At 52.2% G+C, this 16,848-nt stretch overlaps 1 protein-coding gene across 5 annotated transcripts in view; it reads left to right on the top strand.

The window, feature by feature from the left end:
* Positions 1–16,629, top strand: part of WNT5B (Wnt family member 5B) — a 93,751-nt gene extending 77,122 nt beyond the window's left edge. The window contains exons 1-5 of one of the 5 annotated variants that reach the window (XM_036907304.2): positions 4,146–4,235; positions 5,610–5,755; positions 6,927–7,174; positions 11,403–11,695; positions 16,052–16,629. In XM_036907304.2, the coding sequence (XP_036763199.2) occupies positions 5,679–5,755; positions 6,927–7,174; positions 11,403–11,695; positions 16,052–16,510 (1,077 nt within the window). In that variant the 5' untranslated portion in view covers positions 4,146–4,235; positions 5,610–5,678 and the 3' untranslated portion in view covers positions 16,511–16,629. The other 4 variants (XM_036907285.2, XM_036907289.2, XM_036907278.2 and 1 more) reach the window with 4 other exon arrangements.
* The last annotated feature ends 219 nt before the right edge of the window (positions 16,630–16,848 follow it).

Genomic DNA, 16,848 nt, shown 5'->3' with positions numbered 1-16,848 from the left:
CAGACAGCAGATCTTGAAAGGCCTTCTATCGTGTGGTGAGTTTTGACTTCATCCTTTAGGAGATGGAGAACATGTGAAGGGTTTTAAGCAGAAAATGTGAGTTTTAAAAAGCACCCGTTGGCAGCTGCATTCGCTGAAAGGATCGGAAGGTAGTACAATTGTACGCTTCCTCAGCAGGGTCCTCCCTTGCTGATGACGTTGTCCCTTGACCAGTTTCACTGTCACAAGAGATCTAAAACTTTTTTCCACTTTCTCCCCAAACTTGATGTTCTTCACATAGCTGCTCTTCTCCTCACCTCTGCCAGTGTCTCCACGAGCCCCTCCCACCATGCCAGGGCCCATCTTCCCAGGCCTTTGTCTCTTGGCCTAGCTTCTTTTTCATCCCAATGTAAACATAAACACCAGCTCTCCAGCAAAACCACTATTTCATTTTAATTTCTCCAGCTTTAAGCAGCCTGGCTTCTTAATCCACAGTATCATTGTGGCTGGAAAGAAGTCTGGCTTTTATTTCCCCCACAGGCTGTGTGTGTATGTCTGAGTGTGCGTTTATGCCAGTAACTTAGCAATCAGTCTGTTTTTAACGAACCTTGCATCTTGTGCCACTTCCTGCAAATCGGGATATTATCTGACAATCCTCCTAGTCACAGCCTTAGTAATAGAGCAATGTTGCAATAAAGAAAGCTAAGCAAGAAGGTGTTTTAGTCCAGGGACCCGGAGGAACGGCCAAGCATGTGATATATATGTACCTGTATTTACGTGATATGTTTGACGAGAGAAATCTTATCCCAAGCCAGGGTCTATCATTCAGTTGCTGTATAAGCAACTTACTAAACTTCTTTGCAGATTGTGTCCCTACATTCAAAACAAAGGTAATAATGGCATATACCATGTAGAATTTTAGTGACAATTAAATGAGAAAAATGGATGTAAAATATTTAGCTAAGTGCATGTAGAAGGTGTTCAATAACCACTTGCTAATATTAGGTATTGTCACTGGCTATCAACCAAGAGCCATTTATTATTGTCCAGTAAAGCTATACTACACCTAAGGGGCAGGGATGCAGAGAGAGGAGAGAGGTAAGTTTGCACCTTCAGGAAACAGACCTGCTGGAAAATACAAAATAGACACAGTTGATTGAGTGTGTGATGGGAAGGCTGGTACAGACGACATGCATGTATTCATAAGTGCTAAGGAAATCCCAATTAATGGAAAGACCTTCATGGCATTAGACTATTCAAAGACCATTTTATAGAGGAAGTCAAACTCAAGCATGGACTTGAATGTAATTGAAGGTTTGGTTGCTGGTGAGGAGAGAGCAAGATCTCTGGGGCAAAGAGGGGCTTGTTCTAGGAATAGGAGACTGGAAAAGAGACTCGGGAATGCTGGGAAACTCGGGAAAAGAGCCAGAGGGCCAATGAGGCCAGACTGGCAGTTTACGGTGAATAAGGAACTTGGAACCTCGGTAAGTTTTTAGACAGGGGAATATTATGGTGCACAATTAGGAGGTGAGGAAAACCAGTCTTGTAGAGTGCGGCTTAAACCACCAAGAACTGCTTTGTGTTCAGAGGCACAGAGAATGAGTGCCTGCTTGAAAATAGGGAGGGAAATGAATAAACCTGAGATATGTTTTTGAAGGCCTTTGTCAAGTGTTTGAGATCTGTAGAGCCTGTATAGCGGTGGACATGAAGTGACCGAGGGGACAGGTGGGGCAGGACAACCGCTCTGTTACCCCGGCATCCCTCCCCCTGAGGTCACAGAGTGCCTGGCAGACGCTCCGACAGCAGTGCTGCCAGGAGTGGGCAAAGGCAGGTGCTCCCTCCCCAAAGAAGGCTATGATTGCCCACCTGTTGTGCCAGGAATGTTAACCAAATTGCAAGTGCATTTTTAAATTATGCATTCCATCGTTCCTCACTGGGTCACACAGTAAGAATTAGCCAGTGGCAGCTGCGAAAAGGTTCCCATCAAGGCTGTTGGTTGATTCTGGGTAGGGTCCTAACCATGAGGGTGCTTGTCTGGGGGCAAGGAGGTGGCTGTGCAATGTGACAGTGTTTCCTGTGCAACTCATAAGCAGCTTGCATCCTCAGGCCCTGGGGGAGGTCAGGCCTGGTGACTCAGTGGTGGTTTGCATGCACAGCTAATGACCTTTTCAAGCTTCAGTCGTGTGGGCTGTGTTTTCATTGTGGCACTGCTTTGAAGTGTGTGTGGAAAGCATAGAGATGCCTCTTCAGGGACAGGGTCGCAGGTCAGCATGTGTCTCTTCCTGGTCTCCTGACTCTGGTCTGGGTGGATGTGGCCTCTTACAAGAATGAAACTTGGTGACAGAGATCAACCAGAGAATAGAAGAGAACCTGGAGTCCTATTTTCAAATGCTCCTCCCTTGGGTTGTGACAGTAAGTGGGTGACGCAGCCTGGCTAAGGGACCTTGGATTTGTCCCAGGGGGGTCGGGCACAGCAGCTTATGGGCCTGCCGGCTTCCTGTGTGCATGGTGGTCTGGGGGGAGGTGTGCTGGGAAGGTGTCTCAGCATGGCTGTCCCCAGGGACCCCACTGGATGTAAAGTGTCACCTCTTGTCATTCTTGGCTCTTGTCCCTGGTTATTTGTCTTCACAGTGTGCACTAGGCCTCACCCATTATATATTTACTTGTTTCCTGCTGTATCTCTGGCACTTAGAGCAGTAACTGGCACATAGAGGCCCCCAGAGCATATCTGGTGGTTGAATTTATTGAATGAATGAAAAGCTGACTGAAGAAGCAGAGCAGCGCAGATGTGCAGCCAGCTCACTGTGGCCCTCAGAGGGGTCAGGATGGGGAATGTCGCTTCTTCCTCGCCCCCAGTGTCTTCTAGCCAGGAGAGAGACCCTGATTCCCTCATGCTTAGCTGGGCTTGGTGTGTTTGAAGAGACACTTCTTGCTCAGAGGAAAGGAGGCTCTTCAGTTCTCAGAGGAAGTCTGTAGCTATTTGAAGGCAGCAGAAGGAATTCTCTCCCTGCCTTTTGGGTATCTACTAGATCTTTCTTCCTACACATAGGAGAGCCTCCCCTGGTTGAGCCCAGAAAACTCACTGGGGGCCCACCAACAGGGTTTTCGAGGGCTCCCACTCAGGAGGCCAAGCCACTGGTCCCCACCTGGCCTCCTTCCTCCCCGACCGGGCTGGGGCAGGACGTGTCCCTTCTGCCCTCGTTGATGAAGCCAGCACCAGCTCACCTTTCTCCTGCCAGCCCTTCCCAAGGAGGGTAGGAATGGAAGCGGGAGGCTTCGGCTCTGTGGTGGCTGGAGGGGTGGTTCACGTCCATCTGCCGGGAGATGCCACATTCCGAGGGCTGTGCTGGGCTGTGCTGGGGGTCCACTTAAGGTGCCACCCATTTGGGGCCACCACAGGTGCTACAGTCTGTTTTGTGTTTTTTAAATATTTTTTTTAATGAGCAGAGTTTTTTGATGGGAAGCACAGGGTGATAGAACAGCAGCCGGGTGATTCCCGTCTCAGCCTAGTTTACAAGGTGCCGGGGGCAGGATTAGCAGCTCCTGGGGAAGTTTGGCCTTAGCTGGCCTGCCCGCGTGTCATGGGGGAGTCGAAGCCACTGTGGCCATTAGCAGACACTGGCTCCCCAGCGTGGCCTCGGCTGAATCCAGGACTTGCAGAGCAGAAAGGCTTCCCGGGGCTTGATGACAGGTGTGACAGAAGTGAGAGCACTGTGGGGACTCCAGGTGGGAGAAATGTCTGGGCTCTGGCAGCAAGAATGTGTGAGCACCTCTGTCAGGCGGAACAGGGGTTGCAGGAGGCTGGTGGTGGGGAAGGGCTGCGACGGGAAGCCGGAGGACCGGGGCGCAGGGGACTGCTCTAACTCTTCAGCCCCTAGAAGGTCTGGAAGGTGGAGCTGAGGATGTTTGGACAAGGGGGCTCTTTGAAGCTCTTCCCTTGTCCTCCCCACTGGGGACCTGGTCCCCTCCCCTCCATAAAGCCATTAGCTTCTGGTGCCAGCCCTATCTCTGCTCCATCTCTCTTGGTTCCAGTCGGTGCATTCACAGACCTCCTGTGGGATGGGAGGATTTATGGGGGGTAGCGGGCAGGGGGGAGGGGGCATCTTTAGAGGAGGAGAGGTCTGTTAGGCAAGTAGAGTGTGGGATCTGTTAGTTTCCGGCTAGAGGCCGGATCATTTCCGCACTAGCTCTGCATGACAAAGGAGAAGGAGCAGTTTCTTCTTTGATCTGCCCCCTGCTGCCCCGCACACCTGCCGGTTGGTGCTCCCGCCCCAGCTGAGACCTCAAGAAGGAAAACCAAAAGGGGGTGGGGAGCAGGCTGTGGCCCAGCTTCCCTGGATCATGCTCAGGCCACCTTCCTCTCTTGGTGGCCCCGGGACAAAAAATATCTCCTAGGCTGATGACCCAGAGCACCTGTCACCCCCTCCCGGAGAGCTCAGAGCCCCAGAGCTGCAGGAGCAGCGCGGTGAGATGGGGGTGGAGGGAAGACAGCTTGGAGAGTGCGTGCAGGTTTGCGGAGGTGGGAAGGGATCCTGGGGAGAAGACTCATTGGAGCTGTGGGATCACGCCCTGCATGGAGGCCCAGGGAGAAGCCGGGTGGGAGGGTGCCGGGGGGCGTGTTTTCAGAGACTTGCTGGAGGATCCAGAAGCATAGTTTTCTGTAGGCTTTCAAGGGCTGCAGGATAGGTGTTCTTGGGGGATACTGGTGCAGACGTTCATGGAAAAAAGCCTAAGGCAAAGACGTGGGAAGCTCCCAAGCTGCAAGTGAAGGGGTGCTGCTTCTGGAAGACGGATGTGTCCTCACACCGATGCTGGATGCAAGGGTCTGCAGACCAGGAGTGGGGTGGGCGCGCAGCTACTTTCATGCCACTGGGCAAGGTGCAGACAGCTGCCCCTGGGCCACCCGGTGCAAAGGAGGGGAGGGGGGCCACTGAGGAAGGCACCGCAGTGGAGCTTGGGCGGGGGGCAGCTCGCAGTGTGGCTTTACTTATCAGTGAAGTGGTTTTGGGAAAGTGAATAGGCCCTTCTTCCTAATGTTATTCCTGCTAAACAGGGGTGAACGAGGGCTGGGCTTTGGAAAACTTATTTAGTTAAGAGTGAGAATGATACTGATTGGGAGGGAAGGCCCCTATTTGGCTGATAAATCCAGCTCGCGAGTCCTTTGTCGGCTGCACAAGGAGAGCCTGATGGTCAGAGCTTTGTCTCTGCTGGCTTAGAGAGGCAAAGGGAGGAGTGCATGGGTTGTGTTCGTCTCTTCTGTTGCCCTGGAAGAGGTTCGGTGTGTGCTGCAGCCCCAGAGCATCTTCCTAACTTTGCAGAGAGCACGCTCTGTTCTCAAGCCCATTCACTTTCCTTTCCTTTTTCTAGTTTGTCAGCTCATTGTTTCCTTTGGAATTAGGTCTTGAGTTAGGGTTCCCACCATCTGGGTAAGAGGCATAAAGGTAGGGCTCTGATGGGAAGAGAAGCAGTGGGAGACAGAGTTTGGAGTTTGGGAAGTGGCTGAATGGCTTTAGGGGGAGCAGAACTTGATGGTGGACCCGCCCCAGCGCTTCCCCCCTTCCCCTCTCCTCCGGTGCTTCCTTCTCTGTGCATGTCCACATTGATCCTCCCTTCCTTTCTGTTTTCTCCAGGGAGCCCTGTTCTGGAAGCCGGCAGTCCCCTGGGCCTTCCCCGGGACGCTGGGGAGGGCTGGGCCGACCATGCCCAGCCTGCTGCTGCTGGCCGCTGCGCTGCTCTCCAGCTGGGCTCAGCCTCCAGCCGAAGCCAGCTCCTGGTGGTGAGTGAGGGGTGGCATCCCTCCCGCAGCCTCCGCCTCCTTTGCTGATCACGCTGTAGAGAAGGGCACCGAGTCGCGATCATCCTTTATTCTTGGGAACCCTGAGAACCTCTTTCATCCCAGGGGCACTAGGACAGCTCTTTTCCTCTCTCAGGCCCCCGAGGTAAAGGTTCCTTGAGGATAAAGGATTGGTTCATTTGGCTTTCTTCGTGACCCTGTCCACATTCCCCTTTTCTTGGACCTTCCTCCATCCCTGTGGGTTGTTAGAAGTGGCTCTTTTGTTGTTATTGGATCAATAAGGATATTGATTATTTTTTGCTGGTGGGGGCAAGGAGAGTAGCATTCCTATTTTATAAGGCTGAAGACCAGATGAGGGATCTGCAGGACCACGTGTGGCTTTCCTTTTGTGTTGTCACTGCCGAGCCCACATGGAAATGAGGCACTCACTGCCTATCTTGCTTGGTCTGTGCCCTGCTCAGATTTTTACTCAGGTGGCAAATCTACAGCCTTCTCATAGAACTTAGCTTTATTATGTCTGGTAGATGGTGAGCCGACAGGGGAGCCCCTGAACTGATAAAGGGCCGGTCAGGGGGCCTGTGGGTTAGCTATGTGGGAACATTTAGAGTGTACTGTAGCATAGGTAGATGACATTCTGTTCTAAAGGCATAAGGGGAGTTCTAGTTAAAGGAACTTACTGTTTTTTTTATCACATCCTGCACTTGGGCTAAAGTGAACCCATCACTCCTACTCCTGAATGTGTCATGTGTGTTCCTATTGAGGCTTGGTTCTTTCTGCCCTCTGCCTCCAATGAACAGCCGGCCCTCTCTGTCACCCTCTCTGCCTGTCCCCATCATCTAGGACCCAGTTCACACTCTGGCCATCTCTCTGTTAAAGCTTCTCCCCAACTGAAGAATTCTCTGATCACGTGGCTCCACAATCTCAAGTCTGTCTTAGGTATTTGACGTGGCACATGTCCTCTGTATCCATGCCTCAGTTTCCCTACAATGCCCTTTGAAGGCAGACACTGTTTTACTAACTGTCCTTTCCAAGCCCTTAGTACAGGGCCCTGTGCACAGAAAGCGCGGGGCAGACGTGCTGATTGAATGACTGAAGGCTTCCCGGGCAGTGCTCACGCCCTCGCTTTCTCCCCCTTTCTGCATCACTGCTGCAGGTCGTTAGCTATGAACCCAGTGCAGAGACCCGAGATGTTTATCATTGGTGCCCAGCCTGTGTGCAGCCAACTTCCTGGGCTCTCCCCTGGCCAGAGGAAGCTGTGCCAGCTGTACCAGGAGCACATGGCCTACATCGGGGAGGGGGCCAAGACGGGCATCAAGGAGTGCCAACACCAGTTCCGGCACAGGCGGTGGAACTGCAGCACGGTGGGCGACTCGTCTGTGTTTGGGAGAGTCATGCAGATAGGTAAGAGGTGCGGAGGCCCGGTGCTCACCCGGCTGGGGTGTGGGTGCGGCTTCTCGGCACCAGCCCGCGGGCAGCCTGTGTGAGTCTCTGGTAGGGCTCCGAGGGCTGGATGCATGTGCAAGGAGGGAGGGATGCACACGGGAGGCAGAGCCTCAGATGAGGTGCTTGGCCACCTAGTGGTGCTCAGCCAGTGCCCCCCCTCCAGCTTCACCCTCTGTGGGATGGCCTGCCTGTGTGACACGGGGAGGAAGTCAGCCTCTGAGTTGAGCTGGAGAGGATTAGGGCACCCGCCCACCGCCCCTGCACTTTGTCTCACACACACACCTCTGTGGACAGCCTTGGGCAGAGAACCCAAAATTACAGCCCTGGGTGTCTGTCGGGTTTCGGCCTCTTCCACTTGGACCCTGAGAGAGATAGAAATGTGGGAAGGAACTGGTGCTGGCTGTCATTAAGATCCAGCCCAGTTTTTTCATTTGAAAGGGGATGTGTGTGTGAAAGAGGGGGAGGGGAAGGCCTAAGAAGAAAGGTGAAGGGCCACCCCTTCCCGGTGCCCGTCCCTGTCCCTCTCCCACTCTGGTCCAGGGCCCTTTGGCTGCCCCACTGCTTAGATGGAGGTGTGATCTGGGGTCTAATTGTTTTAGCTCCTTTTGAAATGCAATCCTCCCCTCCCTGGCAAGAAATTGAGAAATCCGGCCCTATTCTACTGGGTCTTGTCCCGGGGCCATAAAAGGAAGGTGTTAGCACTGTATTCTCCTGTCTCCCATTCTCCCAAATAGATTCCCCTCAAAAGGGGACATTCTGGAGTTGGGGTTAGCTGTGCTTGGGGTTTTGCCAAAGCATGATTTTAGCAAGCAGGGGAGTGGAGCAGTGAAGGGTTGGAGGTCCCAGGTCCCTGTCACCTCTGCTGTGGACACTGGATGCTCCTTCCCCCCTGCCCCACATAGGAACAAAGGGCCCAGGGAATGTACACCTGGAACCTTGCTGCCCCTCCCCCTCCTTCAGCACTCACTCACTGTCTGTGAAAGGAACTCTCCTATGTGCCTGTGACTGTCGTACTGGGCATCTTTCCCACAGGAAGGACATGGGGGTTAAGTGGGGTTATTCCTAATTTCTTCTCAGGTACACTTAATGTCTGTCCCTTCTTCCTGGAAAAAGTCTTAGTTGGCAGCACTCCCCATCCTGGGTTTGGGTGAGGATGAGCCAGGTGTAGAGAGAGGCATCTCCTCATCACATTAAGGGAACTAATGTATGCCTGACATTGGCTAGATCCTTTTCATGTGTTACTGTATCTGAGAGAAGTCCAAAAAGTGAGCCATTACTTTGGGAAAGAAAGTGGTTGGCAGGGACAAAAACGGTTCGGTACAGATTTGCATGGTGGGTGCACTGAGCAAGCTGAACCCCACATTCTCTCTGCACCCTGTTCTGTTTCCAATGGAGCCCTCTGTTTACCTTATTTTTACCCCTCCTTTTGTGGCTTCCCAGCTGGCTTCTGCTACCTGGGAAGCTGCCTCCCATTCCTGCCCCTGGGCCCAGGGCCTCCTGGCGAGCCCTCGCTGCTATCTTGTATGTCGTTCCCAAGATTCCTCCCTTCTCTAAAACTGCTGCAAAGGCCACCGGCTGAGAGCAGCAGAGCAGCTCAGAGGGAGCCATTGGCACCTCGCTGGCCTGGGCTCCAGGCAGGAAGGAACCCCCTGAGCTACTGGGGAACAGAGAGGGGGGCATAATATTGTCCTGCTGTCTCCTTATAAGGAGAGGATTCAAGATCTCTCTAGTACCTCTCTGTGGCTGCTGGCTTGTTAGCCTTTCTCCTTGGGTGGTTTGAGTTCCCACTCTGAACTGTTTCACGTGGAGAGAAGCCCCCGAGCTGCCCACCCATTCTGAAGCCAGGAGTTACTGCTGGCTTGCTGAGCGTAACACTAGTTGTCTCAGCAGGCTTATCAGAGGATCTGAATGCTCCCAGAGAAGGCAAGCTACAGGCATGCTGTGCCTAATGATGCCCCCCACCACAGTAGGCAGAGAGTGATGGCAAGGATAGCCTGGGGTCTCAAACCATCGGGACAGATCTGGGCAGTCAGTCAGAGCACATTATGTCTTCGGTATTATGTACATTACTTTATAAGGCAATTCTGCGATGAGTGATTCATCTCTGAAAAATATGTTTGCTGGAAGAATGGAAGAGGAAATCAGACATATGCAGTTTGAGAAAGAGAAAACAGGGAAGGGATATTAACTGTTTTCAAATACTGAAGGGCTGTCAGATGGAAAGGGGTTAGACAGCTCCAGCAGGAAGGAGTCACAGGGAGGCGCTGCTCAGCTGAATATAAGGAGGGACGTTCTGGTGATGAGTCATTCAGAAAGATGCAGTAGGTGCCTTGAAATCTCAGCCTGCTTCTCCCCAGATTGCAATGAAAGGAATGCTCACAGTGGATGGAACTGAGGCGGGGCTGCAGCTTCAGAGTGTTCCTGTCCTGGGGTGCTGGGCAGGGGTGAGGCTCCACTGAGGAAGACTACCCAGCATGGCGCCTTCACAGAGGGTCCCTGGCCTCCTCCCTAAGAGCCTCTCGGCCCTCTTACCTTCTCAACTCCCCTAGACCAGATGGACTCTCAGTCTCTGGTGGGGGTTGGGGACTGAACGCAGGGTCAGCCCTGACGGATGAGTCACGAGTGTGACTTGGCATCATCTGGGCTTTTCTCATGCTGCATCTAGCCCACGTCTGATCAGAAGCTGGCCACTGGTTAACTGAGAAAAACAGCCTTGCCCAGTCTGGTCTGGTTGCAGACTTTCCTGTGCATGCCTAGACAATCCAGAAGTAGGGCAAGGCAGGAGATCACACCAGGTCTGTTAATGATTTCAGACAGCTTCCCTCTCTACCTGCCAAGACAGGGTTGTGGGATGTCCACTTCTGACCAGGAGATTCAGGAGAGGAGACAGCAGAAGATTCTGCCTGGTTTAATCCCTGCGATCGGGACTGATCTCAGTTCCCTGCTAAGAACTACTCCCTTCCCTCCATACCTGAGGCTATATGAGTATTATTTATTATTTCTCATAACAGCTTTACTGAAATAAATTCACGTACCATACAATTCGCTATTTTAAAGCCCACAGTTAAGTATATATTCACAAGATTGCACAATCACCACTGCTACCTAATTCCAGAACATTCTTATGACCTTATATAGAAACTGCATACCCATGAGCAGTCAGTCTCCATCTTTCCCACTCCTCCCAAGCCCTAGGCAACACTGATCTTTCTTTATGAATTTTCATGTTATGGACATTCAGCATAAATGGGATCATACAAAATGTGGTCTTTTGTATTTGGTTACTTTTTATGGCTGAGTAATATTCCCTTGTATAGACACTACCACCTTTTGTTTACCTATTCATCTGCTGATGGACTATATGGGCTGTTTCCACTTTTTGGCTATTATGCATAATGCTGCAATGAACGTTCATGTGTTAGTTTCCGAGCGGGCATATGTTTTCATTTATCCTACATATATTCTTAGGATACAGTAATCCTGTTTTTAACTGTTGAGGAGCTGCCAGACTGTTTGCCAAAGCAGCTGCACCATTTAGTTCCCACCAGCAGTACAGGAGGGTTCTAGTGTTTCTGGATCCTCACCAACTTCTTTTTAGTTGAGTTTTTGATGATAGATGTGGTTCCCCAGTGCTCTGGAGTTGGGAGGCAGTGTGGACCCATGGAAAACAGCGGAAACAGCTTGGATGATTCTGGACATTGTGATTCTAGTTCACTCCTACTCCTGGTGTCTGCCACTGTCAGCTAGATAATGGCAGCAATAAACAAGACGGATGTGTGGCTCCTTCCCTGATGAGAACGTGGCATCTGGAGGGAGAGGTGTTTGCTAGGATACAGAGTCCTGTTGGTCCCATGATTCCCACTCGGCCCTGTTCTGTTCATGCCACGTGTTCCACAATGTCCTTTATGCCCAGCTCCCCTGCATTTGGGTCTCCCTCCCAGGACCCTACTGGCCATGTAAACTCAGGAATGGATGTCAGCGTAGGCCAGGGCTGGAGGGAATTGTGCCGCTCGTGCCGCTCTGCAGTTGACAGGGCGGAGGAGGCAATTTCAGCTCATTAGCGACAGAAGTTCCCAACCATCAGAGGCCACGGGGAGAGAAGGGTCTCCGCCAGGCGCGCACTTGCGGCGCCGGGGAGCCTGCGTGGCAGGCTGACCTGCTCTGACCCTGCCCGCCTGCCTTGCAGGAAGCCGGGAGGCGGCCTTCACCTACGCGGTGAGCGCGGCCGGCGTGGTGGACGCCATCAGCCGGGCCTGCCGCGAGGGGGAGCTGTCCACGTGCGGCTGCAGCCGGACGGCGCGGCCCAGGGACCTGCCGCGGGACTGGCTGTGGGGCGGCTGCGGGGACAACGTGGAGTACGGCTACCGCTTCGCCAAGGAGTTCGTGGACGCCCGGGAGCGGGAGAAGAACTTCGCTAAAGGGTCGGAGGAGCAGGGCCGGGTGCTCATGAACCTGCAGAACAACGAGGCGGGGCGACGGGTAAGCCGCAGGCCCCAGCTGCTCACCCCGGGCCGTCCCGTCCGGGCGGGCGTCGGTGTGCCGCGGAGGCTCCCCCTGCAGCGGCTGGTGACCCAGATGTCCACCCCTCTAAAAGGGCTCCACTTCCCGGCGGGCCTCCTCGTTTTCTCAGCCTTACTTATTTCTCCTCGGGACATCTATCCCTGTAGGATTTAGCGCCAGAATTCCAGACTGCCTTGACAACCCTCCTCTGTGAACAGTAGGATGATTGGAAGTTCAGGCCAGGAGGCCTGACCTACATTTAGGATTTATTAGAGGTTCGGGTAAAAGCAGAGCTGACTTTAAAGAGCTACCGTCACCACTCCCAGCAATGCAGTCCCAAACACATTTCAGCCCTAATAGCAAGCATGCTTCTGTGCTAGTCTTCAGCTTACGTGGAGGTGTGAAAGAGCCATACTGGAAGGCTCAATCTCACCAATCCTATGTCTTCTGGGCCCCCCGTTTCAAGAGAAGCTAGAGCGTGGGGCCCGAGGTGAGCTGGGCGTATCGTCTGGGTAGAGCCTGCCTGGGCAGCACCTTCAGCTTCCTTTACGGTGCTGGCAGGCATGCGCTTCTCGCCACCACCTTCCTGGCAGGGACCTGCCTCTGAGGACATACTCCAACCTCCTCTTCCCTTTGCTGCCTCTCCTGTAGTCTGCCCCTGCCACAGAAGCCGGAGGGCTTGCTCAGGAGTGCTCCTTGGCCGGTCCAGGTATGCAGGCGGGAGCGGAGGTGGTGTGAACCCATGTCTTGCTGCAGGGAGGTCTGAGGACTCGGTGCTGGGCCTGGGAGCCTCTCCTGGCAAAGGGCCTGGGGATCCCAGACTGCTCTGGACAGCTCCGTGTCAGGCCAGCGAGCGGGCCCAGGGACTCTGGGAAGGTGCTGCCGTAACACCAAAGATGGCCTAATTAGAAAGTGAGAATAGCAGTTTCATGAGAAGAAACAAATCCAGAAATGAATGTGGGTTAATGTGGGTTCATTGGTGATTCAGAAACAGGATATGGTGCTGGTAAAGTGTTTACATATCAATTGAAAAAATTAACTAATGTTTCATAGGAACCCATTATCAAATAAATGGAACGGTGATGTGTTTTATATGTTCAGGGTCTTGTGATGTTGGCTTGGTGGAATGTGACATGCCTGTGTAAACTTAGCATCATCGATATTGTCATGTCCAGTGGAAATTAGAATTGGTTGTCTGACTGGTGAGACACTCCCTTACATAGCGCGTATCCAAGGACTGGTTCTGTTTAGCCGATGTGGGTGGGGGGTGCTCATCTGTGGCCACATCAGGAGCTCCATCATCACTGTGGTATAATCCAGGGTGGAGAGGCTGAGTGCCTGGGTGAGCTTCCCCTCGAAGGGCACCTGTGGGGCCGCCTCAGGCTCCCAGGACCTCCTCTGTTTGTAGTCTGCTTGTTTTGCCAGTCACTGGGTATCTAACTGGGTATAAAGGTTAACATCTTCACTTTGCCTCCTGAATGCCCAAACCTACCCATTTCTCAAGATCCCAGTTCAAATACTACCCACTCATTAAAATCTTTCCCCTCCCCCATCACTGGTGGCCTCTCTGCATCTGGACTAACACTTTAGATGTACAGCATCTAACACTTTCCTGGAGGGATTACTTTCCCCACCTCATTGTATTGGCTGTGGGTTCCTAGGACCCCTCTGTGCTTTTGTGGGTGGGTGCATGTGAACATGCAGAGAAAAGGTCTCATCTTGCCTCCTGGTAAGAGGTCAAATGCACGGAAGGCTGTTTCCTGTCTCTGCTCTGAGCTCTCCTTGGGGCACTGGGCAGACGCCCAGGTGACAGGCGTTCATCCTAATCTGGGCCCTGTTTCAGTCACAGTCTTGACCCCACTTCTGCTGGCTCCTTGCTTTATTGCCCCTAATTCTTTGTTTGTTTGTCCTGGCCCTTATCTCTGCAGCACCTTCCCTCCCATCTGCTGGGTTCTTGCTACATGCCTTCTCTGCCTCCCTCTGTCTGCCTGCCTGGCCTTTGCCCACTTCCTCCTGTCTCCACACCTCTCCCTAGCCCTTTATCGCCCCCTTTGCCTGTCTGCTCTAGGTTGGGAATTCTTGTCCCTCTCTCTTTTTTTATCCCTTTTCCAAGGAACAGGCCTCTGCCATCAATCACCATCTGAGGTCAAAGGTATTTACTTCCCACCCCCTCCAGCCTCCACACAGAACCCCTCAGGAAGGACTAAATGGAAGCAGGGGTTGAAAATGCCCTTGGCATTTTACAACCAGGTTTTCTTTAAAAAAATAGAATATCTAGGATCTGACATCTTGACCACAGAGTCAATCTTGGGCATACTTTGCAAGACATTTCTGTTGGCCTTTGTGAGGCTGTAGTGACTTGGTTTTAGCACTGATGGTGAGAGCAGAGGGTTGCTGCAGTCTGGTCACTCAGGGGCTTCTAAGCACTGTCCAGATAAAAGCTGCCTGACCCTTGTGACATCCTGTCATTTACCATGCTCAGTCACACCATTGATTATAGAAGAGGAACTCAGAGAGGGCTTTGTAGAACTAAGAAAACTTTAAAAAACATTTTATGGCATTTTCATTTATTAGAAGGCCCCCAAATTGTGATTTTTTCCCCTTTTCTTATAAAAGGAGCTTATATTTATTATCAATAGTAAAATACTTAAAAATACAAATATTGCTATGTCTACAAGTTCTCTCTTCCTAGAGGAAGGGCAGGATGAGGGTCTAAATGGTGAGGGCCAGGGACACCCTTCCTCTTGCATTTGCTTCACTAAGGCTCAGACCCCCACCCTGTGGAGTCACGCTTTGACGCTCCTTCCCCATGCCTCCCTGAACGTTTGCTCCCGTGCAGATGCTTATCCTCTCCCCTTAGTCACTGAGTGGCAGAGTACACAGTTTTAGGCCCTTAATGTTTCCCCCTGCAGGGGCGCCAGACGCCTGACACCCCTCTGTAAGCCAAGGACCACTTCCAGAGGCCTGGATCCGGCTCAGACGGGGGCCTTGTGCCATTGGGATAATTGCGGGTCCCATCTTGGAAGTGCCTGTTGGGAAGGGTGCCGGGCCTGAGTGCTCTGGGCCTGGAGCTGCCTCCTGTAACCTTCCATCCGTCTCTACCCTAAGCCGTTTTGAACCCCACAACTGCAGCGCAAAAGTGCTGGTTGTGCAACTCCCTTCTGGGTGGCCCTGGTCAGGTTATTGAGCCTCTCTAGAGCTTCAGTGTCTCCACCATAAGCTAGTGGGAATAATTCTACACCAGAAAAGAAGGAAGAGTTTGATAGTAGTAATATGAGCTGATGGTGTTAAGCTGTTTCTTGCACCTGCAGTAGGTCTCTGCATAGGGCTGAATAAGGACACAGTCTGAAGGCTCTTGAAAAAAGAAATCCAAGAGAAACCCTTGAAAAATGATTCCCAACTCAGTTGATGACAATAGCTATGGCATAAGAAAATGTTCTGCAGCAGGCTTGCATTTTTTTCCTGCCATCTGCACTTCTGGGCCTGCTGCCAGGGGTCCTGGACACAATGCTTCAATATGCTTTCATTGGAAAGCACTTTATAAGCAGCTTTCTGCTCTGCTCTTGCTTTTACATTTTGATCTGGGATAACCTAAGTTCACATCCACTCCACACTGTTGTGGGTCTGTGACTTCAGGGTACATTTGTTTTCAAAGGAATCCCCCGTGTAGGTGGGCCCATTGGCCTACTCCTCATGGCAGGGCCTCACCCCCTTCCTCCCACCTTAGCCTCTCGCAGGGGTGCCTGGGGCCAGAGAAAGTGGTTTTGCTCACAAATGTGGTGTGGTTTGTGGTGGGGCTCCTGGTAACTGCATGGAGTTAATGACCAAATGTTAACACAGAAAAGTGACCGTTTAATCCTTGGGATTCGACAGGGTCAGGGAGAGCTTTTGGCTTGCCAGGGTCATGCCAGCAGTTTCTGTTACCAGTTTGTAATATGATTGGATTCTTTTTTCTGACCTGTAGTCCCTATCATGTAAAAACTGAACATGTTCTGTTGATTTTTCTTTGTTTGAGATTTTGATCAAAAGAGAAATACTCTTGTTTTCTTCTGATGGCAGAGATGACACGTTCATTGTAGCAAATGGAAAAGGGGCACAAATGCCACCCTGAGCTGACCAGATGGTTGCTTCACCTCTGGTGTTTTCCATGTGTCTTCCTTTTATCATGTTCAGCCTGAGTGCCTGGTGATCCTGGAAAGATCTTTGTATACATTTGGAAACCTCCCCCACACCGCACCATCAACCCTCTGCCATCCCTGGCCTGTGGCCCCCCTGACCACCTTCCCCTTTCCTCAGGTTGTCCCTTCTCATCCCCTCTTTCTCACTCCCCTGCAGGCTGTGTATAAGATGGCAGATGTAGCCTGCAAATGCCACGGCGTCTCGGGATCCTGCAGCCTCAAGACCTGCTGGCTGCAGCTGGCTGAGTTCCGCAAGGTGGGGGACCAGCTGAAGGAGAAGTACAACAGCGCCGCAGCCATGCGCATCACCCGCAGAGGCAAACTGGAGCTGGTCAACAGCCGCTTCAACCAGCCCAGCCCTGAGGACCTGGTCTATGTGGACCCCAGCCCCGACTACTGCGTACGCAACGAGAGCACCGGCTCACTGGGCACGCAGGGCCGCCTGTGCAACAAGACCTCAGAGGGCATGGATGGCTGCGAGCTCATGTGCTGCGGACGTGGCTATGACCAGTTCAAGAGCGTGCAGGTGGAGCGGTGCCACTGCAGGTTCCACTGGTGCTGCTATGTGCGGTGCAGGAAGTGCACGGCGGTTGTGGACCAGCACGTGTGCAAATAGCAGGGGCCTGCCTCTCCACTTGCTCATGAAGTCTGTATTATATAAAGCTATATGAATCTATATTTGTATAGATAAATGGATGGATTATAATTAAAGAAGAACATGGAGAGGAAAACTTATCTAAGGAATGCTGGAGAACTCTAAGGATTGGACTTGTCTGGTTCTCGAATCCAGGGTGGGAAAAAGGGTTTCCCTTGTCCTCACTCTGGTAAGAGGTGGGGACTTGGGAATAGTCACTGTCTGTCACACAGCCCTGAGAGGAGAGGTGGTGGGTAGGTGGAGGAGACGACTTTGGCTATCAGAGCCGTTGCTGGGTGGATGACTGCCCTGCGACCCCA

The sequence above is a fragment of the Manis pentadactyla genome, chromosome 14, assembly GCF_030020395.1.
Source record: "Manis pentadactyla isolate mManPen7 chromosome 14, mManPen7.hap1, whole genome shotgun sequence".
NCBI lineage: Eukaryota > Metazoa > Chordata > Mammalia > Pholidota > Manidae > Manis > Manis pentadactyla.
This window is presented reverse-complemented; position numbering and strand designations above follow the sequence as displayed.